The 15,030-nt window shown below is 42.4% G+C and overlaps 1 protein-coding gene across 2 annotated transcripts; it reads left to right on the plus strand.

Moving 5' to 3' along the window:
* Positions 1–8,431: 8,431 nt before the first annotated feature.
* Positions 8,432–14,606, plus strand: LOC136456001 (CRS2-associated factor 2, chloroplastic-like). Of its 2 annotated transcripts, none has more exons than XM_066455754.1 (6): positions 8,432–9,230; positions 11,145–11,272; positions 12,059–12,284; positions 13,091–13,218; positions 13,338–13,491; positions 13,784–14,606. In XM_066455754.1, exons 1-6 carry the CDS (start codon positions 8,462–8,464, stop codon positions 14,197–14,199), a joined length of 1,821 nt encoding a protein of 606 aa, XP_066311851.1. In that variant the 5' UTR covers positions 8,432–8,461; the 3' UTR covers positions 14,200–14,606. The 2 variants fall into 2 exon arrangements, with proteins under 2 accessions (XP_066311851.1, XP_066311850.1); XM_066455753.1 differs by having other exon boundaries at positions 13,778–14,604.
* The last annotated feature ends 424 nt before the right edge of the window (positions 14,607–15,030 follow it).

The following is a 15,030-nucleotide window of genomic DNA, read 5'->3' on the forward strand; positions in this document are numbered from 1 at the left end:
ACTAACTCTAATACAATAAAGTTTGCTTCAAATTTTACTCCTTTGATGTTAAGACTAACTCCTAGGCATTTATGGTTCGCCTTCATTTCTCCTTCTGGGGTCTTAACTATCACTGGTCTCCTCATTGGAAGCACAGTTATCTTATGTTCCTTTATGTATGCACTAGAGATAAATGAATGTGAAGCTCTAGGGTCAAACAGCACTGTGGCAGAAGTTGAGTTTACTGGAATGATACCATACACAACCTCCTTTGCTCCATGAGCGGTAGTCATATCCACATTATTCAGTCTTCCTTGGATATAGTTTCTCTTTGCTTTATTTCCTTGCTCATGTTTCTTCTGGACCTTCTGTTCTTGCTTCTGTTGTGGGTAATCCTGGCATTCATGTGTCATTCTTCCAATATCTTCATTGGACTTCATATTGTTCCAAGCTTCTACTACTTGTCTCTTCACTAGTCCCTTTGGTATGTTGATTTAACCTTGTGGCAAGCACTATTGAAAACTCCTAGGTTGAGTCATACCTTCTGGTGCTTGTTGTTGCATAGCTACAAACTTTTCCTTGTTGAATGCAGTCAAGGGCAACATAGCTTGGTCCTCCTGATCTCTGATGTTGGCAGTTATCTCATTACATTCCATGTATATAGACAAAGATAGAGGATTGAGAATAGAGACAAAGTTTTCATAACAGACAGAGGCAGAAGTGAGCATAAATTTTAGCAAATAACAAGGTTGAAGAGAAAACAAGAACTAAGCAAGATAAAAGCATGCTAAAACGTCCAGTTCTATCTAGGCTTGCGTCCTACAGTCAGCATTACTCTGATACCACTTTGTAGCACCCAGTTTTAAAGACAAAACCAGATACACACTATATGTGAGCCTAGGAAGTCAAATCTCACATATAGCCACAAATAAGGGTAATATCAAAAGACAATACTTATTACATAACGTATTAGTAAAAGAAAATAACCTCAGAGTAAAGACAACGAAAAGTTGACTCCGATCTTCTGGCGAAGACTCCAAATCCACAGAGATGACTGACTGGTTGACCACAAGCCTAACTCCTCCAAACCAGCAATCTGGTACCCATCCGGGATTTTCATCCAATGTATAGAAAATAAAGCAAGCGTAAGTACATGTCATACTTAACAATTATATCATGGGGTTCATGAGGCTCAAAAGGGCTAACACTAGTTTAACTGCGATTAGCTTTAATAGATCATCTTTTTAGTAATTGGCTGGCAACAAGTTTATCCATAAGCCCATAAACTCATGATCAAGTAAACATGAATAATGTATAGCATAAATAATCAATTATTAGCATCATCATCCATTAGTGATCATCTCTATTCCATAAGGGTCCAAGGCCGCTCATGTCCGTGAGCACGGCTGTTATAACAGTTTTATACTCTGTAGAGTTTGTACACATTCACTGTAAGTTGTGATTTACCCTTTCGCCCGAGGTAGCTATTCTCTTCCAAGGAAGGTCGGTAGGGTTCACTATAAAGCCTTTCAAAGAATTCATCTAATATGGTAGGGCCGCTAGGCGTATGTGGCCCATCTCTAGGAGTGGCAAGCGTGGGCATCGTAGCACAGTACACACTTCCTAGCAGCAAAGGAAACATACCCCGTGCCTAAAAGGTAACCACTAACAAGCTAGAAAAGATCCTCATACTGAGCTAAAGCCAGAGCCATATGGCCCTCACAGCTATACTGTAAGTCCTGAATGATCGCTTACAGATAAGTCCTTAGGGAGAGGAATCTAAAGCATATAAACACTCCAGCCCCCTGGTTCCATGTTACTAAAAAGTTATGTTTTAATGTTTATTGCATATATCCTTAGTCAAGTTACAAGATCATGGTTTTGATTAAGCACTAGCAAAAACTACCCAATGCAATATCCCAAAGGTTTCAAGGAACAAGATATCAAATATCTAGGATATCCTATTTGGCAACAAGGTAGACACATGCAATATGAATTAAGTGTTTAAATGTGAATAGGTAACAAGGACAATCCCATGCTATACTTGCCTTACACACTGATCCTTTGGTAAGCTTTATTCTTTAATGTCTTTCTTCTTCTTCTTGGATCACCACGTGTATCTCACCGAATGGACGTAATCGTAGAACACCACACAAACATCCATACACATACATGCATAGCATACAATTGCATCTATATTGGAACAGTACACCAATCATAGAAAAATTAAGTAAAAGAGATTGATATACGATTCTACGCATCACTACAAACACACAGTTGCGAGAAGCACGCTAATCGAAGCTACGATGAAAAAGATACATCTACCGAAAGATTTGCTTAATACATGGAAAAGATACTATAGGGTTCGTTTATGTTAACTATATGAATTCATATACAAAAGATATTTTATAAACAATATGGATTGAATCAAGTCAATCTTAGATTTAGATTATAAAACAAAAGTAAAACAAATCATATTTTATGTATCAAACCTAGTTGCATAATCTTTAATCAAGATATGATTTAAACTATGATTTTTATGAGATAGTAATATAGTGAACATCATTACTAATGCATAGATCTCGACGTTATGAAACAAACGCAACTTGAACGGACTATTTCGGAGTTGAAATTAACAAGTTATGATTTAAACAAGTTTTCCTTTAATTAAATAATAGATTAAATCTACTCATGAATTTCAAGTGTTGAAAACATGCCTAATAGTTGTATAAACATGTAGATAACGTAGATACGGTCCTAACGCAATTTGAACGGGTCAAATCGGACTTAAAACGCAAAAGTTACGCATAAAAATAAGATCCAGTGGCATTCCTATAAATATTTGAACTCAAATTTGAATTAAAACAATTAAAAATCTGAATTTAATTGTATTTTGGACTAGGCATACTATTTCTGGAAACTACAGGGTCCTAAACGAATAAAAACAGGACTGATTTGAATTTATTTTGAACTGCTTTGGATCTCGGGTTGATTACTGCAAAAAGCGGGGGCTTTTCTGCAAAATGTGCACAGTTGACTGCTGGCTGACTCGTGGCTGCTGACGGGTCAACACATGGTGGCATAGGGTTGGTCCGGTGCACCATGTGGCTTGGTGGACTGGCTAACGCAGCGGGGTGGACCGGGTCTACGGCCCATGGTGGACCGAATACACCACGAACCGGTATCATCTAATCCTATCCGTTCATGCAAGATCCAATGGCGCTGGTGGGATCGGGTGATTACCCGTCGTGGCACAGCGCCTCCGGCGAGGGCGCCATGGCTGGCGGCAACTGTGCTTGCGGGTACGGCGTTCTAGGGCGCTAGTTGACGAATGGAGAACACCGAGAGGCAGAGAAGCTCACCGCGAGGTCGACGGTGGTGGTCGCGGCGTCTGGAAGGCCTCCGAAGGCGTGGTCGACGGTAGTGGCGATCTAAGGAGAGAGGGAGGGCATAGGTGAGCAAGGAATCCGATCAATCCATGACAAAAACGCGAATTGAACGGCACCTATGGGCGCGGTGAACGACCGACGGCGGAGCCTTGGGAGTCGTCGGCGACGTTGATTGAGGCATGGGTGAGGGAGATTGCCGGCGGCGGTTGTGAGCTCGAGCGGTGAACGGAGGAAGAGCAGAGGGAAGGGTGCGACTCGGCTCAGGCTTTATAGGAGGCGGCTGTGGCGTATAAGGAAGGGAAACGGGGGCACGCGGGCGAGATGGGACGCTTGCCTTGCATGGGCGTCGGTGGCTTTTCGTTCGAGCATGCGCCATCAGCGGGGGAGAGAAAGGAAAGAAGACGTGGGGAAGAAAGGAAGGGAAGACGACGGCAACGCTGACGAGTGGGACCATGTCGTAGCAAGAGAGAGAAGGGCGAAACGCGTGCAGCGCTGTGGGCGCGGGGTGGCTATCGTGCGGGCCAGCTGCGCAGCGAGAGAAGGGGAGCAGAGCGGCGGGCGCTGAAGGCCGAAGTGGAGCGACCAGCGTGGGATGGGCCACACGGACGCGTGCGCGAAGCGTGCCGGTGCTAGCGAGTGCAGGCATAGGCGCGCGGGGCAGCAGCGCTGAGCTGAGCGGGCCGCCAGCTGCGAGCCGAGGCCGGGAAGAGCAGGCCGACGCGTGAGGGAGGAAAGAAGGAGTGCGCCTAGGCCGATCAGCAGGCCAACAAGCCAAGTGGAGGCAGGAAAGGGAGAAAAGAGCCGGGCCAAATCTAGAGCTGGGCTGAGAATGAAGGAAGGAAGGAAATTTTCAAAATAAATTTCTTTTCCTATTTTGTTTTCAAAGCCAATTTAATTGTAAACCAAATGCAAATTCAAATAGAGTTTTGAACATACTCTTCATCTCAAATATAAATGAGAAATTTTGGTAAGTTTCCAAAAATAAATTTTACAACTTTTGAAATACTTTTATTCTCTAATTTCCTTTTCTTTCTTTCCTTTTATTTCAAAGCCATTTTCAATTCCATTTCAAAAGCTTTTTAACCATTTTGACTTTTCAAAAACATTCCAATTTACTTTGGAGTTTTGGATCAACACCATCCATCACAATAAATAAGATGCAACAGCATGTATGCTCACACATGTTACTGTCTTATGTTGAATTTTAAATTAATGAAAAATTTTATTTCCTATATTTCATGTGCACAAAAATTCATAAATAAATCATTTGAACTCTATTTCAAAAGAGATAAATTTTAGGGTGTTACAGCAGGTATATCTGGGTTTGTGTTAGGAGTAATTCCTCAGCTGGGTAGGAATCGATTCAAATCACCGTCTCCCCCAGATAGTGAGAACTTGACTAAGCAGTGACAACGTAGAGTAACTTAATGGAAACTTGATGGTTATGATGATGATATTCATATTACTACACCGGCTATGGTTACTATTTTCTATTACTAAATGATATTCCATATGTTTGGCATAGGTTAGTTGCTAATCTAGAGATGAATGACTATAATTAACTTGGTTACCGAATTGTAAAATGTATAGCTCAACTAGGGATTTTTATGCAAATTTTTGTCAAGCTAGCTCCACCTATAAAGCCTTGCATACTCCTGGGTGTCACCTTATTTCTAGTTTATGACGGGTAAGTCTAGCTGAGTACATTCGAGTACTCAGAGTTTATCCCACCATGTTGCAGGTGAAGTTTTCGGCCTGCTGAAGATGGTGGCTAACCGCCGGTGGGCTCAGTGACTCTATATTTATTTCTCATCTATATGCTTTTATCAGAGGATGTTACTTATTCTAGCAATGTATTTGGAACTTATATTAATATAATCATTTGAAAGCTATGTTGTTTTCACTAATCGGTTTTGAAACCCAAACTTGTACTACTATTTGTGAACCCATTTGTAATATTATTTCTGCTGCAACTCTATGTATGTAATGTGTATTTGTTTAATCACTTGATCTTGGTTATGATATTGATTTGCTGAGGTCCTTCGTGACACTCGGTGGACTACCGGGTTTATATAAGTAAAAGTATGCGTGTGTCAACATGCTAAACGAGGACAACCGTACTTGATCTTGTATAAATTGGGCGGTCCTATCACATAACCCCTATTATTCTGCACTAAATTTTATGTGCTGCCCATAGAATAACTTATTCTATGGCCACTTGGAGTTACGATAGTTACTATGTTAATTTATGAGACTACAGTAACTCCTTACTAAATGATTTACTATAACATTATGGTAAATATCACGGTGAGTTGCTGTAACAGGAGTATCATAAATGCATATTCATGTTATCATAAATTGGTACAAACATTATCGTAAATCAAGGTGGCTATAGAATAAGTTATTTTATGGCCAGCTGTAGAATAGCCTTACCCTATATATATACATATATCCTTATCTATGAGTCTTACTAGTATGGCAGGATCATGTAGATCGCTCTGCTATAGGACCCGGTAGAAGTCGAGTGATTACCTGTCACTCGTGAGAGATAGGAAAGATATTATTATTGTTATTATTATAAACTATCACATGGAATAGATTTTAGGATGATAATTGGGGATCGAGCAGAATTGTACTTTGGATTTGGATTCGGTTGGACAATCAAGCGAGGCTCTGGTTTCACTTGTTCCGCCTGTGTCGATTAAGGACCGTCCATTCCTGTGGATGGTAGTCAGGTCACAGACTTATTATCCTGAGCACATACTTGCTTATGGGAGCGGGAAGACTTGTCACTCTCTTGTCATGGGTTCTAGCTCTTTCTGGACCGACTTTTAGGGGTGGGTATTAAGTGGAGGTCTAAGCACCATACTAAGCCGGGTCTCAGGTGTTGGAGGCTTGGAGTCCAAGTTTAGATGGGGACCTGGACCCCATGACAAGAGTGGGACGAGTTGGTTCCGTTTGTGCCTGGGGTACAAGCGGGACGTGTGTTTCGGGGTACCCAGCTGGGATACATTGATTCGCGAATCGCCATTTCTATGAGATGGTACGACTTTGCTATGGTCTAACACCATAGTAAGAACTAGAACATAGAAGAAGATAAAGCAGTGTTGATTGCTTACCACATGCTTGAAAGTAGCATAGGTGCTTACCTAGATTAGATAGTTATTGAATTAATGGTGACTGCAAATAAAATTGAATATAAGGATGCATGTTTAGTAAGGCTTCTTACAGATGCAATAACCCATAAGCCAGATAGACTTGCATATCCTTGGAGTCTTTTATTTTCCTTCTATCGGGTAAGTCTTGCTAAGTACAATCGAGTACTCAGGGTTTTATTCCCCCTGTTGCAGGTGATCGAACGATACATAGAGCTGACTCTTGTGTGTGTGGAAACCTCCTGGTGGGCTCAGAGAGGATTCCTTGCACGCTACGACCGTAGTGTTTATTTATAACCCTCACTAAAAGTTTTTAGAAGAAAAGTTTTATGATCTACCATCATATTTGGTTTATAAATGTTCACTATGTTAATGATTCACCATTAATCTTTATTTCCATTGTAACTCTGATCATATGTTGTTCTCCGCTGCAAGATAAAAATGTGAACCTAAAATGTATAAACTCTTTTACATGTAAAATTGTCTTAATTCTGCTATTGCATTTAACTTGTTTAAGTACTCTAATGTTGTAATAAAGTGATGTAAGAATTGGTTAAGAATGCTGTAAGCTTTATTCTCTCATTTATGATCCTGATGAAAAAATATGAATTTTTGAGTTCTCCCTTGGGGTGTGCTCGACGAAACGACACGATTTAGTGCACTCTCTTGGGTACTTAGTGTCTAATGAAAGATAAGTATTCTTGGGAGGGCATTAGATTAGGTGGTTCTGCCACATGACCGGATGACCCTAGCTAACGGTAATCGCATTAGAGTTCCTCTCTTAATAGTATGGTTATCTATCCTAAACTCATCCATGCACTATTACATCTCGGCCAACAAAAGCAAAGCCCTATAGATATATCTTTGCCTTCGAGCTTGCTTTCCATCTCTTTGTTTCTCTTCATGGGTGAGCACTTGCTTCATATGGTTATGATCATCATCTTCACCGTATCCTAACCTTCCAAGTGGAGCTAGATCAATCATTTCCATTGAAAACATTAGTCCACTAATTATCACTCAATTACTAAAAACCAAACTAGAATTTCTAGTCGGGCAATAGCACGGACCATCTGTGTGGTAGTAAGGAACCGTTGGGCAGGCAAGGCCGAGCTCAACGGACAATGTCTATGGGCCGCTGTGACCGGCGATCTCTCTGTATGTTGGGCGGATGGCCAGCGGTGAATCGAAACATCAGATGGACCAGCGGTGAGGAAAGGAAATGTTAGGCGGACGGATGATTCCTAGGCAGGCACTATGTCAATATGCCACATGGGCAATTTGATACTTTCGTGTGACTGATTTTAGGACGAAAAAAGAAAAAGAGAAAAAAATAATTATGGCAAAGAAAAGAAGAGCACATGGTTTGGCTCACAATTTTATGAGATTTATATTTAGAGTGACAAATCTACGAAGCCCATTCTTGGACATGGCAAATAGTAGCAATTATCTTGAAACCAAATGCTAGCTATAGGTGCCGTAGAACACTCGAGTGTTCTAAGGCCTGAGAAGACTCGATTTTTGTTCTTTATGTCTTCTTTCTCCTCTCAATCCTATCGCTCGTGGCCTCCTTCTTCCGCCCTTCCCCCACCGTCGTCATGGCCATGGGCGCCACCACCTGATCTGGCTCGACCACCTCCTACGCCGTCAAAACCTTAACTGCCGCCCTCACCATTGGCTGGCCTTTCCCGAGCTCCTTATAAATTCGTTAGAGTTCGGGAAGAAGAGAGGGAGAGACCAGAGAGACAGAGAAAAATAAGAGGAAGAGGAATTGAGTGTTAAGAGGGATAGGGACACTTAAGTGTGTTATAGCATTTTTCTTTTAGAAAACTAGAGAAAGCCACCGGATGAAAACGCGTAGAAAAATAAAAACAAAATGGCTCTAGTGGCAGATCGTTATCTGTTTCCTCCTCCATTTCATCCCAGCCACCACTTCCCGCCATGCCGCCACCGCCGCCGCAGGGTCCCGTTCCCTCCCATGCTGGCCGCGCCAACCTCTTCTCCGCCCCGCCGCCTCCCCTGTCCAACCGCCGCTACCCCCATCAACGGTCCCTGCCCCTCCCGCCCGTCTCCCCTGGCCGCCGCGACCCCAAGAACCACTCCCGGCAGCCTTCCCAAGAGGTAGAACCGACAGACAGCGGTCCAAGGAGAACGGCCAGCACCAACCCGGCCTTCCGCGCGGCCCACCTCCGTACCGCGTACCGCAAGCCCGTGCCTCCAGCCGCAGCCGCCGGCGAAGGCGAGGCCCTCCTCGCCGCCGACCCAACCGACGCCGCCTCGGGGCGCACCGTCGTCGTGGGTCCCTCGGGCCTCTCCTTCCGCCTCCCCGGCGCGCCGTTCGACTTCCAGTTCAGCTACTCCGAGGGGCCCCGCGCCCCGCCGCTCGCCATCCGGGAGCCGGCCTTCCTGCCCTTCGCGCCGCCGACCATGCCGCGGCCCTGGACGGGCAAGGCGCCGCTGCTGACGAAGGAGGAGAAGGCGCGCCGCCGGGGCGTGCGGCTGCACACGCCGCTCGGCCAGGAGCCGCGGCAAACGGTGAGCGCGCACGGGATCATGATGGAGGTCAGGGAGAGGAGGCAAATGGACCTGGCCAGGGTGAGCCCCGGTGACGGCAGGAGCAGGGAGGAGGTGCTCGGTGAACCGCTCACCCCATCTGAGGTGCGCGCGCTCGTCAAGCCGCACATTTCACACAACCGGCAGCTCAACATTGGTAACAACTGCACTGCCATTTTCAAGAGAGAATCTGATTATTTTTTCCTGCCTCTATATTCGTTCAGACTTGAGATTAAACTCAAATGGGCCAATGTGGAGAGCGTAATGAGATAATACAGTGGCATGAGAACAAACACATCTGGAGTTAAGTTTGATGCAAAGGTCCTTTTCGATTACATAAGGTTAAAAATGTGGATTGTGTCACAACCATGGTATCTGCCTACAAATTCAGTTAATTGTTAGGAATCGGCGAAGGATAGCAATGTTTTTCGTAAATGAAACGAGAACAAGTCAATTTGTGGCCCTTCAACTCTTCTCAGGGTTTTATTGTGGGCCAATTGCATACCTCTTCGAACCATTTTTATGAACTTGCCATTTGAGAAGTCATAATTGCATAGTTGCCACCAAAAGTGCTGGTCAAGCATCAAACCCACCACTGGATTATCAAACTGAAGAAATGTCAAGTTCATATTCGGCTTCTTTTTTCAGCCGGAACAGTGTTTTTCTCTCACAACAATTCAGCCGGAACAGTGTTTTTCAGCCAGTTTCAGACCAGTGAACGGAGCCAAAATGCCCCCATTTTTCTCTCTCCTCCCTTCTCCGTCAGCACACTGATGGCACCACTTCATGGTGTTCCATTTCTTCAGTCCAAGGCTCCTCCTTATCGCTCCATCTCCATGGTCACCATTGCAATTTCTGGAGGTAGGGTTGGACGGGCAGGTAGCCAGGAGCTGAGGGCACCAGCGAGGGGGACTTGTGCCAGATCAGGTTAGCTCTTGCTCGTCAGCAGTGAAGGGCCGAGGAGTTTGGGCATTGGCTGGCCTGCCCGTCCTCCTAGCTGGCCTTCCCATCCTCTCCACCCTCCTTGCCGATCTTCTATTCGCCCTCAAGTCACTGTCCACCATGCAAGCTTATCAGCACCTCCTCACCATCTCCTGCTGCTCCTCCTTCTAGTCCTCCACAGTGTCGTGATGGCCGCAGTGCAGTAGATGCAAGCAGCAGCATTGGAGGAGCTCGCACCAGAGGTGGGGACAATGGGATGGGGAGGAGCAGGGGTCAGCACTCAGCACCACGTAAGAGAAAGGGGGCTGGCAATGGAGACCAACATGCAAAGCACAAATGATGCCAATGAGAGTGGCTGCAATCGTGAAAGAAAGGAAGCATCAGAAAGTATATGCCAAGGGTTAGTTTGGTAATTCCATGATATGATTTTCTGTACATATTTTCTGAAATGTTTTTGCACCTATTGGATAACATTATCTAACAGAAGTTAAACTAATGGCAATCTAACCGGAGGGGATTCCAGTGGTAGTTTTCCAATAGATGTTTTTTTAATGGCAAATTTCAAATAGGAGTAGCAAATATGCATTTTGTCCTTTTAATTGTCGTCATTCCTCCACAAAACTTGAAGTCACATCATATGCTGTTTTTGCCATCAGCTGGCACACCTGCTATCAGCAGTGTTTTGATATGCTGGTCCCGAGAAAGAACACCACTGCATTCAAGCAGGAGGTTGCCAGCAGTAAGGCTTGCTTTTGTTGAGAGAATGGTATATATGTGATAAGTGGATGTTCAAACACATTATTATTTGCTTGATTTAGGCAGTGAGAGTTGTTTTAGATCGTCTGGATCCAACATGGTGTGGTATGTGGGCCAAACTTGGTAGGGAGGGATGGGTCCTCACTCCTCATTGGTGTTCAGAGTTGGAGTTGTATGGCCCTGTATTGCAGAGAGTCGAGGGACTACAGATAGACTTTTTCCTGCTTGTAAACCCATCCTCATATGATACCTTCCAAATCCTCTTTTCTTCTTATTGCAAAGTTAAATCTTCTTTTCTTTTTGTCGCAAAGCTAAATCTTATTACTGATGGAGTGTAGAGTTAAATATCAATTTCCTGAACAACTTCCTGTAGGAAGAGATGGCTTGACCCACAACATGTTGGAAATGATACATTGTCATTGGAGGCGCCAGGAAATCTGCAAAGTTAGATGCCGAGGCGTTCCAACTGTTGATATGAAGAATCTCTGTTATCATCTTGAGGTATCTATAATTAGTTTATAAATGTGCATTGTACACATTCACATGTGTTAGTATATATCCCCCAGGCATCTGGACAAGCATTCTGTGGTACAAAGCCAAAGATTTGAATCTCTTTTTCTAAAATTTGTATCTTTTTACTGTACTACAAAATGTGGATCCAGTATACAAAAGTGCCTTTTTTTCAAAAAGAAAATATTTCAAAAGAGTGAGATCATGTTCCTTTTTATTTCTGTTCTGAATTGCATGATAACTCAAATGACACTCAATTATAAGATGTTTTAGCTTTTCTGAATACATGCTTTTACTATGTATCTATACATAGTGTATATCTAAGTACATAGCAAAACCTATGTATATAGAGAAGTCAAAACGCCTTATAATTTGGAATGGAGGGAGTACTTTCATAAGAGTTGTTTGAAACTTTTAGGATCATAGAAAGGAACAAAAGTTGGGCTTGCTAATATTTTGCCTCTTGTTTGTAGAACACCATACATTATTTTTTTCCTTTAATGCAAGGATTTAAGAAAATAGGACAATAGTATCAATACCAAATCTTGAAAACAACAGTGTACTAATGAACTAATAATATTTTGATCAGACCAGTGTATGAGTTAAGGACTATGAAGAGCTTGTCTATTGTTAGGGATGTGTACTTGTTGGCCTCTCATGGAACAAGACCTCAGTCGTCATGTATGCATGCTTATGTGTTTTTTCAATACAACTATACAAGCATTTTGACTTTATTATAATGCATTGTCAAACATAATAAAATCTATTATGTTCCAGGAAAAGTCAGGTGGAAAAGTCATTCACCGAGTAGGTGGCGTTGTTTTTCTATATAGAGGAAGACATTATGATCCGAGGACCCGTCCTCGCTATCCACTAATGCTCTGGAAACCTGCCACTCCTGTATATCCAAAACTCATCAAAGAAGCTCCAGAAGGGCTTACAAAAGAAGAAGCAGATGAAATGAGAAGGAAAGGGCATGATCTGCTGCCAATCTGTAAATTAGGTATTAAGTTACTGATCAACTTTATTCCTATTCTTATTGATTCCCTACCAAAAAAAAAAAACTTTTTCCTTATTGACGATTGCTCAGGTATGTTCGACATCTGGATGGCCTTCTTATTTGATTTGTTTGTTTACAAGTTTTGTATTTCTGACATTCGAAGCAGTATATGAAATGACCTATTCACAGCAGGAACCTTAATCCTGTTACACACCACGTACTAGATACCTTTCAAGCCTAACTTAGTACTGTAAATACAAAACTAATTGTCAAGGATAGGCGGCCCCTGATTTTATATTTTTTTTGTGTATATGCTTACAAGATTTTGTACCATGTATGTCATGCACATGTGGGATGTGGCTGCTGGCTACTGGTTACTGCTTTTTCTACCTGCCTCTAGTTCTACTCACCAAAAATGCTAGTCCCTCCTTAGAAATAGATGACCCAGTTTGAACTGTTAAAGTTCAGTAACTTCGAATGGTGATATTAGCTCAATTGTTTAGTTTTTTTCGTGTGAAAACAATACTGTTAGGGAGGCAATAAGTACTTCAAAAATATATAGCATTTTGACTATTTTGACTAATGCATGTTTGCTTCTACTAAAGGGTTGCTGCTGCAGCAGCTGTACACCTGTGCACCACTGTGTGCAGCTGCAGCTTCAGTAATTGCTGCTGATCCTAACAGGCCCATAGTGCTAAACTGATTGTCAAAACTCTCACTGGAAGGATTGCTTGCTTTTTACTCTTTTTTTAAGGTACAGAGAACAACCCATGCTACTGATGATGTATCTTGTATTCTCTATCTTTTAGCCAAAAATGGAATATACATCACTCTTGTCAAGGATGTGCGAGATGCTTTTGAAGGAAATGACCTGGTGAAGATTGACTGTGAGGGTTTGAATCCAAGTGACTACAAAAAGATTGGAGCGAAACTAAGGGTTCTATTCACCCTCATGAATTTCTCAGTTTTCATTTCATTACTTGTAGTGGTAGTAAATCCTTTACATACCTTCTTTCCGACCTACTCAGCTAAAATTGCTTAGTTCTATATATGCAGGATCTTGTTCCCTGTGTTCTTTTATCATTTGACGATGAACAGATATTAATGTACAGAGGCAAAGAATGGAAATCCAGATACTCGAAGCCTCTTACTCTCATTCCAAAAGTTCCAAAGAATAATCTGGCAATGTCATCTGACATGAATAGTTCAGGTATGCTTTCTTAACTTGCTTCTTTAATATCCATGGTCATTGTTATTTATAATAGCAGTTTTGGTGATTAGGTTTTTATCAACTCCTCATTTTATAATATCTTCCTGCACTCATTTATCGTATGCTTATATTCATGCATTTTGCTCAAACATACACTCAGATGTGTTGCATGGAAAATATAGCTGCCCTTTTTTGTTGGTCACTTGGAAAAGACCAGTACCTCCAGTTAATTTTATATTATTGGTTGCACTTCCTGGATCAAAATAACAAAGCAACTTTTTTCCAGATACAGATCAAGTTGCGATAAGAGAAGTATTGAGACCCAAAATGTTTAAATTATGGAAGAGTGCAGTGGACTCGTCTCTGGCATTGCTGCTGGATGACGCTGAAGCAAATGATCTCGCACCGGATTCACTGCTGACTTTGGTTGAGGAGTTCAGCGTGACATCTCAGGCAGCGGAGCACTCATTTCCTGCTCTGCTTGTGACCAATGGTGAGGTGAACACCGAATCTCTAAGTGCAGAATACATAAATGATGAGCCTGAAACAAGCATTTCTGGAAACGAAGAGGGCCGCCAGCTCGAGCAGTCACCTGATCTCTGTGACGATGAACATTTTGAACTTGACATGTTTGAGCGTCTGGAGTCATCTGTGCCATTGGGTTCGCTGCCGACTGACAGCATGATAGAGCAGCTGAACAGTGAGTGAACTACAATGAGCAGTTCATTCAGTCCATTGGGGTAACTACTGATGATCAGATTGCAATCTCGGATTGTGTAGATGCATTCTCTACGTTCCTCCGACCTCAGTCTGATGATGATCTCAATAGCTGAGAATTTTCAGCGATTTGGTAGCAAACATGATGTAAAGAAAATAATTGTAGCGGGCGGATGGGCATGTGGCCCAGTGGTGAAGGCTCCAAGTGAGAAGCCGGCCGGCCGGGGTTTGATCCCACGTCCCGCATCTGCCCTCCTGTGAAGGGCGCACCAGGTGGTGCTTTAAAAAAAAGATTAATAATAATATATTTGTAGTATGCAAATGCACTAACTGATCACACGTATCATTGTCACCATCAATGAGTATGCTTGCATGTATAATAATATTTACATTTATTTATACTGTGTTTACCAAAAAAAAAAAGAAAAGTATTGCGCCATATGCTCCAAAAAGGTGCAGACGCTAGCAGTGACTAGAGTCTATAGTAGGTGATTCTTCTTCAAATTTTTAATATTTTTGAAAATAAGGAACCGATTTATGGTTCAGAAAATTTTGGGGCAAACCCACCAAAGAGGAATCAAGAAAACTACCTTGGTGAAAATTAATGAAATCATCCTCTCTGATCTCCGTTGGTGTGTAGCTAGCCAATCTCAGTAGAGTTTTATGTACATTAAATACGTTAATACGTTAATATGACACTTTATTGAAGAAGAGAGATGATAAAAGTTTCATAAAAATATATAGAGTTTTACTCTTCTGCACTGTTGTCAAAATACGGGTATATTAAACCTCCACTGCGACTAACCGTAGGGCTTGTACAAT

Source organism: Miscanthus floridulus, chromosome 6 (assembly GCF_019320115.1).
Source record: "Miscanthus floridulus cultivar M001 chromosome 6, ASM1932011v1, whole genome shotgun sequence".
Taxonomy (NCBI): Eukaryota; Viridiplantae; Streptophyta; class Magnoliopsida; order Poales; family Poaceae; genus Miscanthus; species Miscanthus floridulus.

Coding starts and splice junctions, on each gene's coding strand:
- LOC136456001 (XM_066455753.1), top strand. CDS start 8,462: ATGCCGCCACCGCCGCCGCAGGGTCCCGTTCCCTCCCATGCTGGCCGC. Junction 9,231..11,144: donor CAACCGGCAGCTCAACATTG/GTAACAACTGCA, acceptor AACTTCCTGTAG/GAAGAGATGGCTTGACCCAC. Junction 12,285..13,090: donor GCTGCCAATCTGTAAATTAG/GTATTAAGTTAC, acceptor TCTATCTTTTAG/CCAAAAATGGAATATACATC.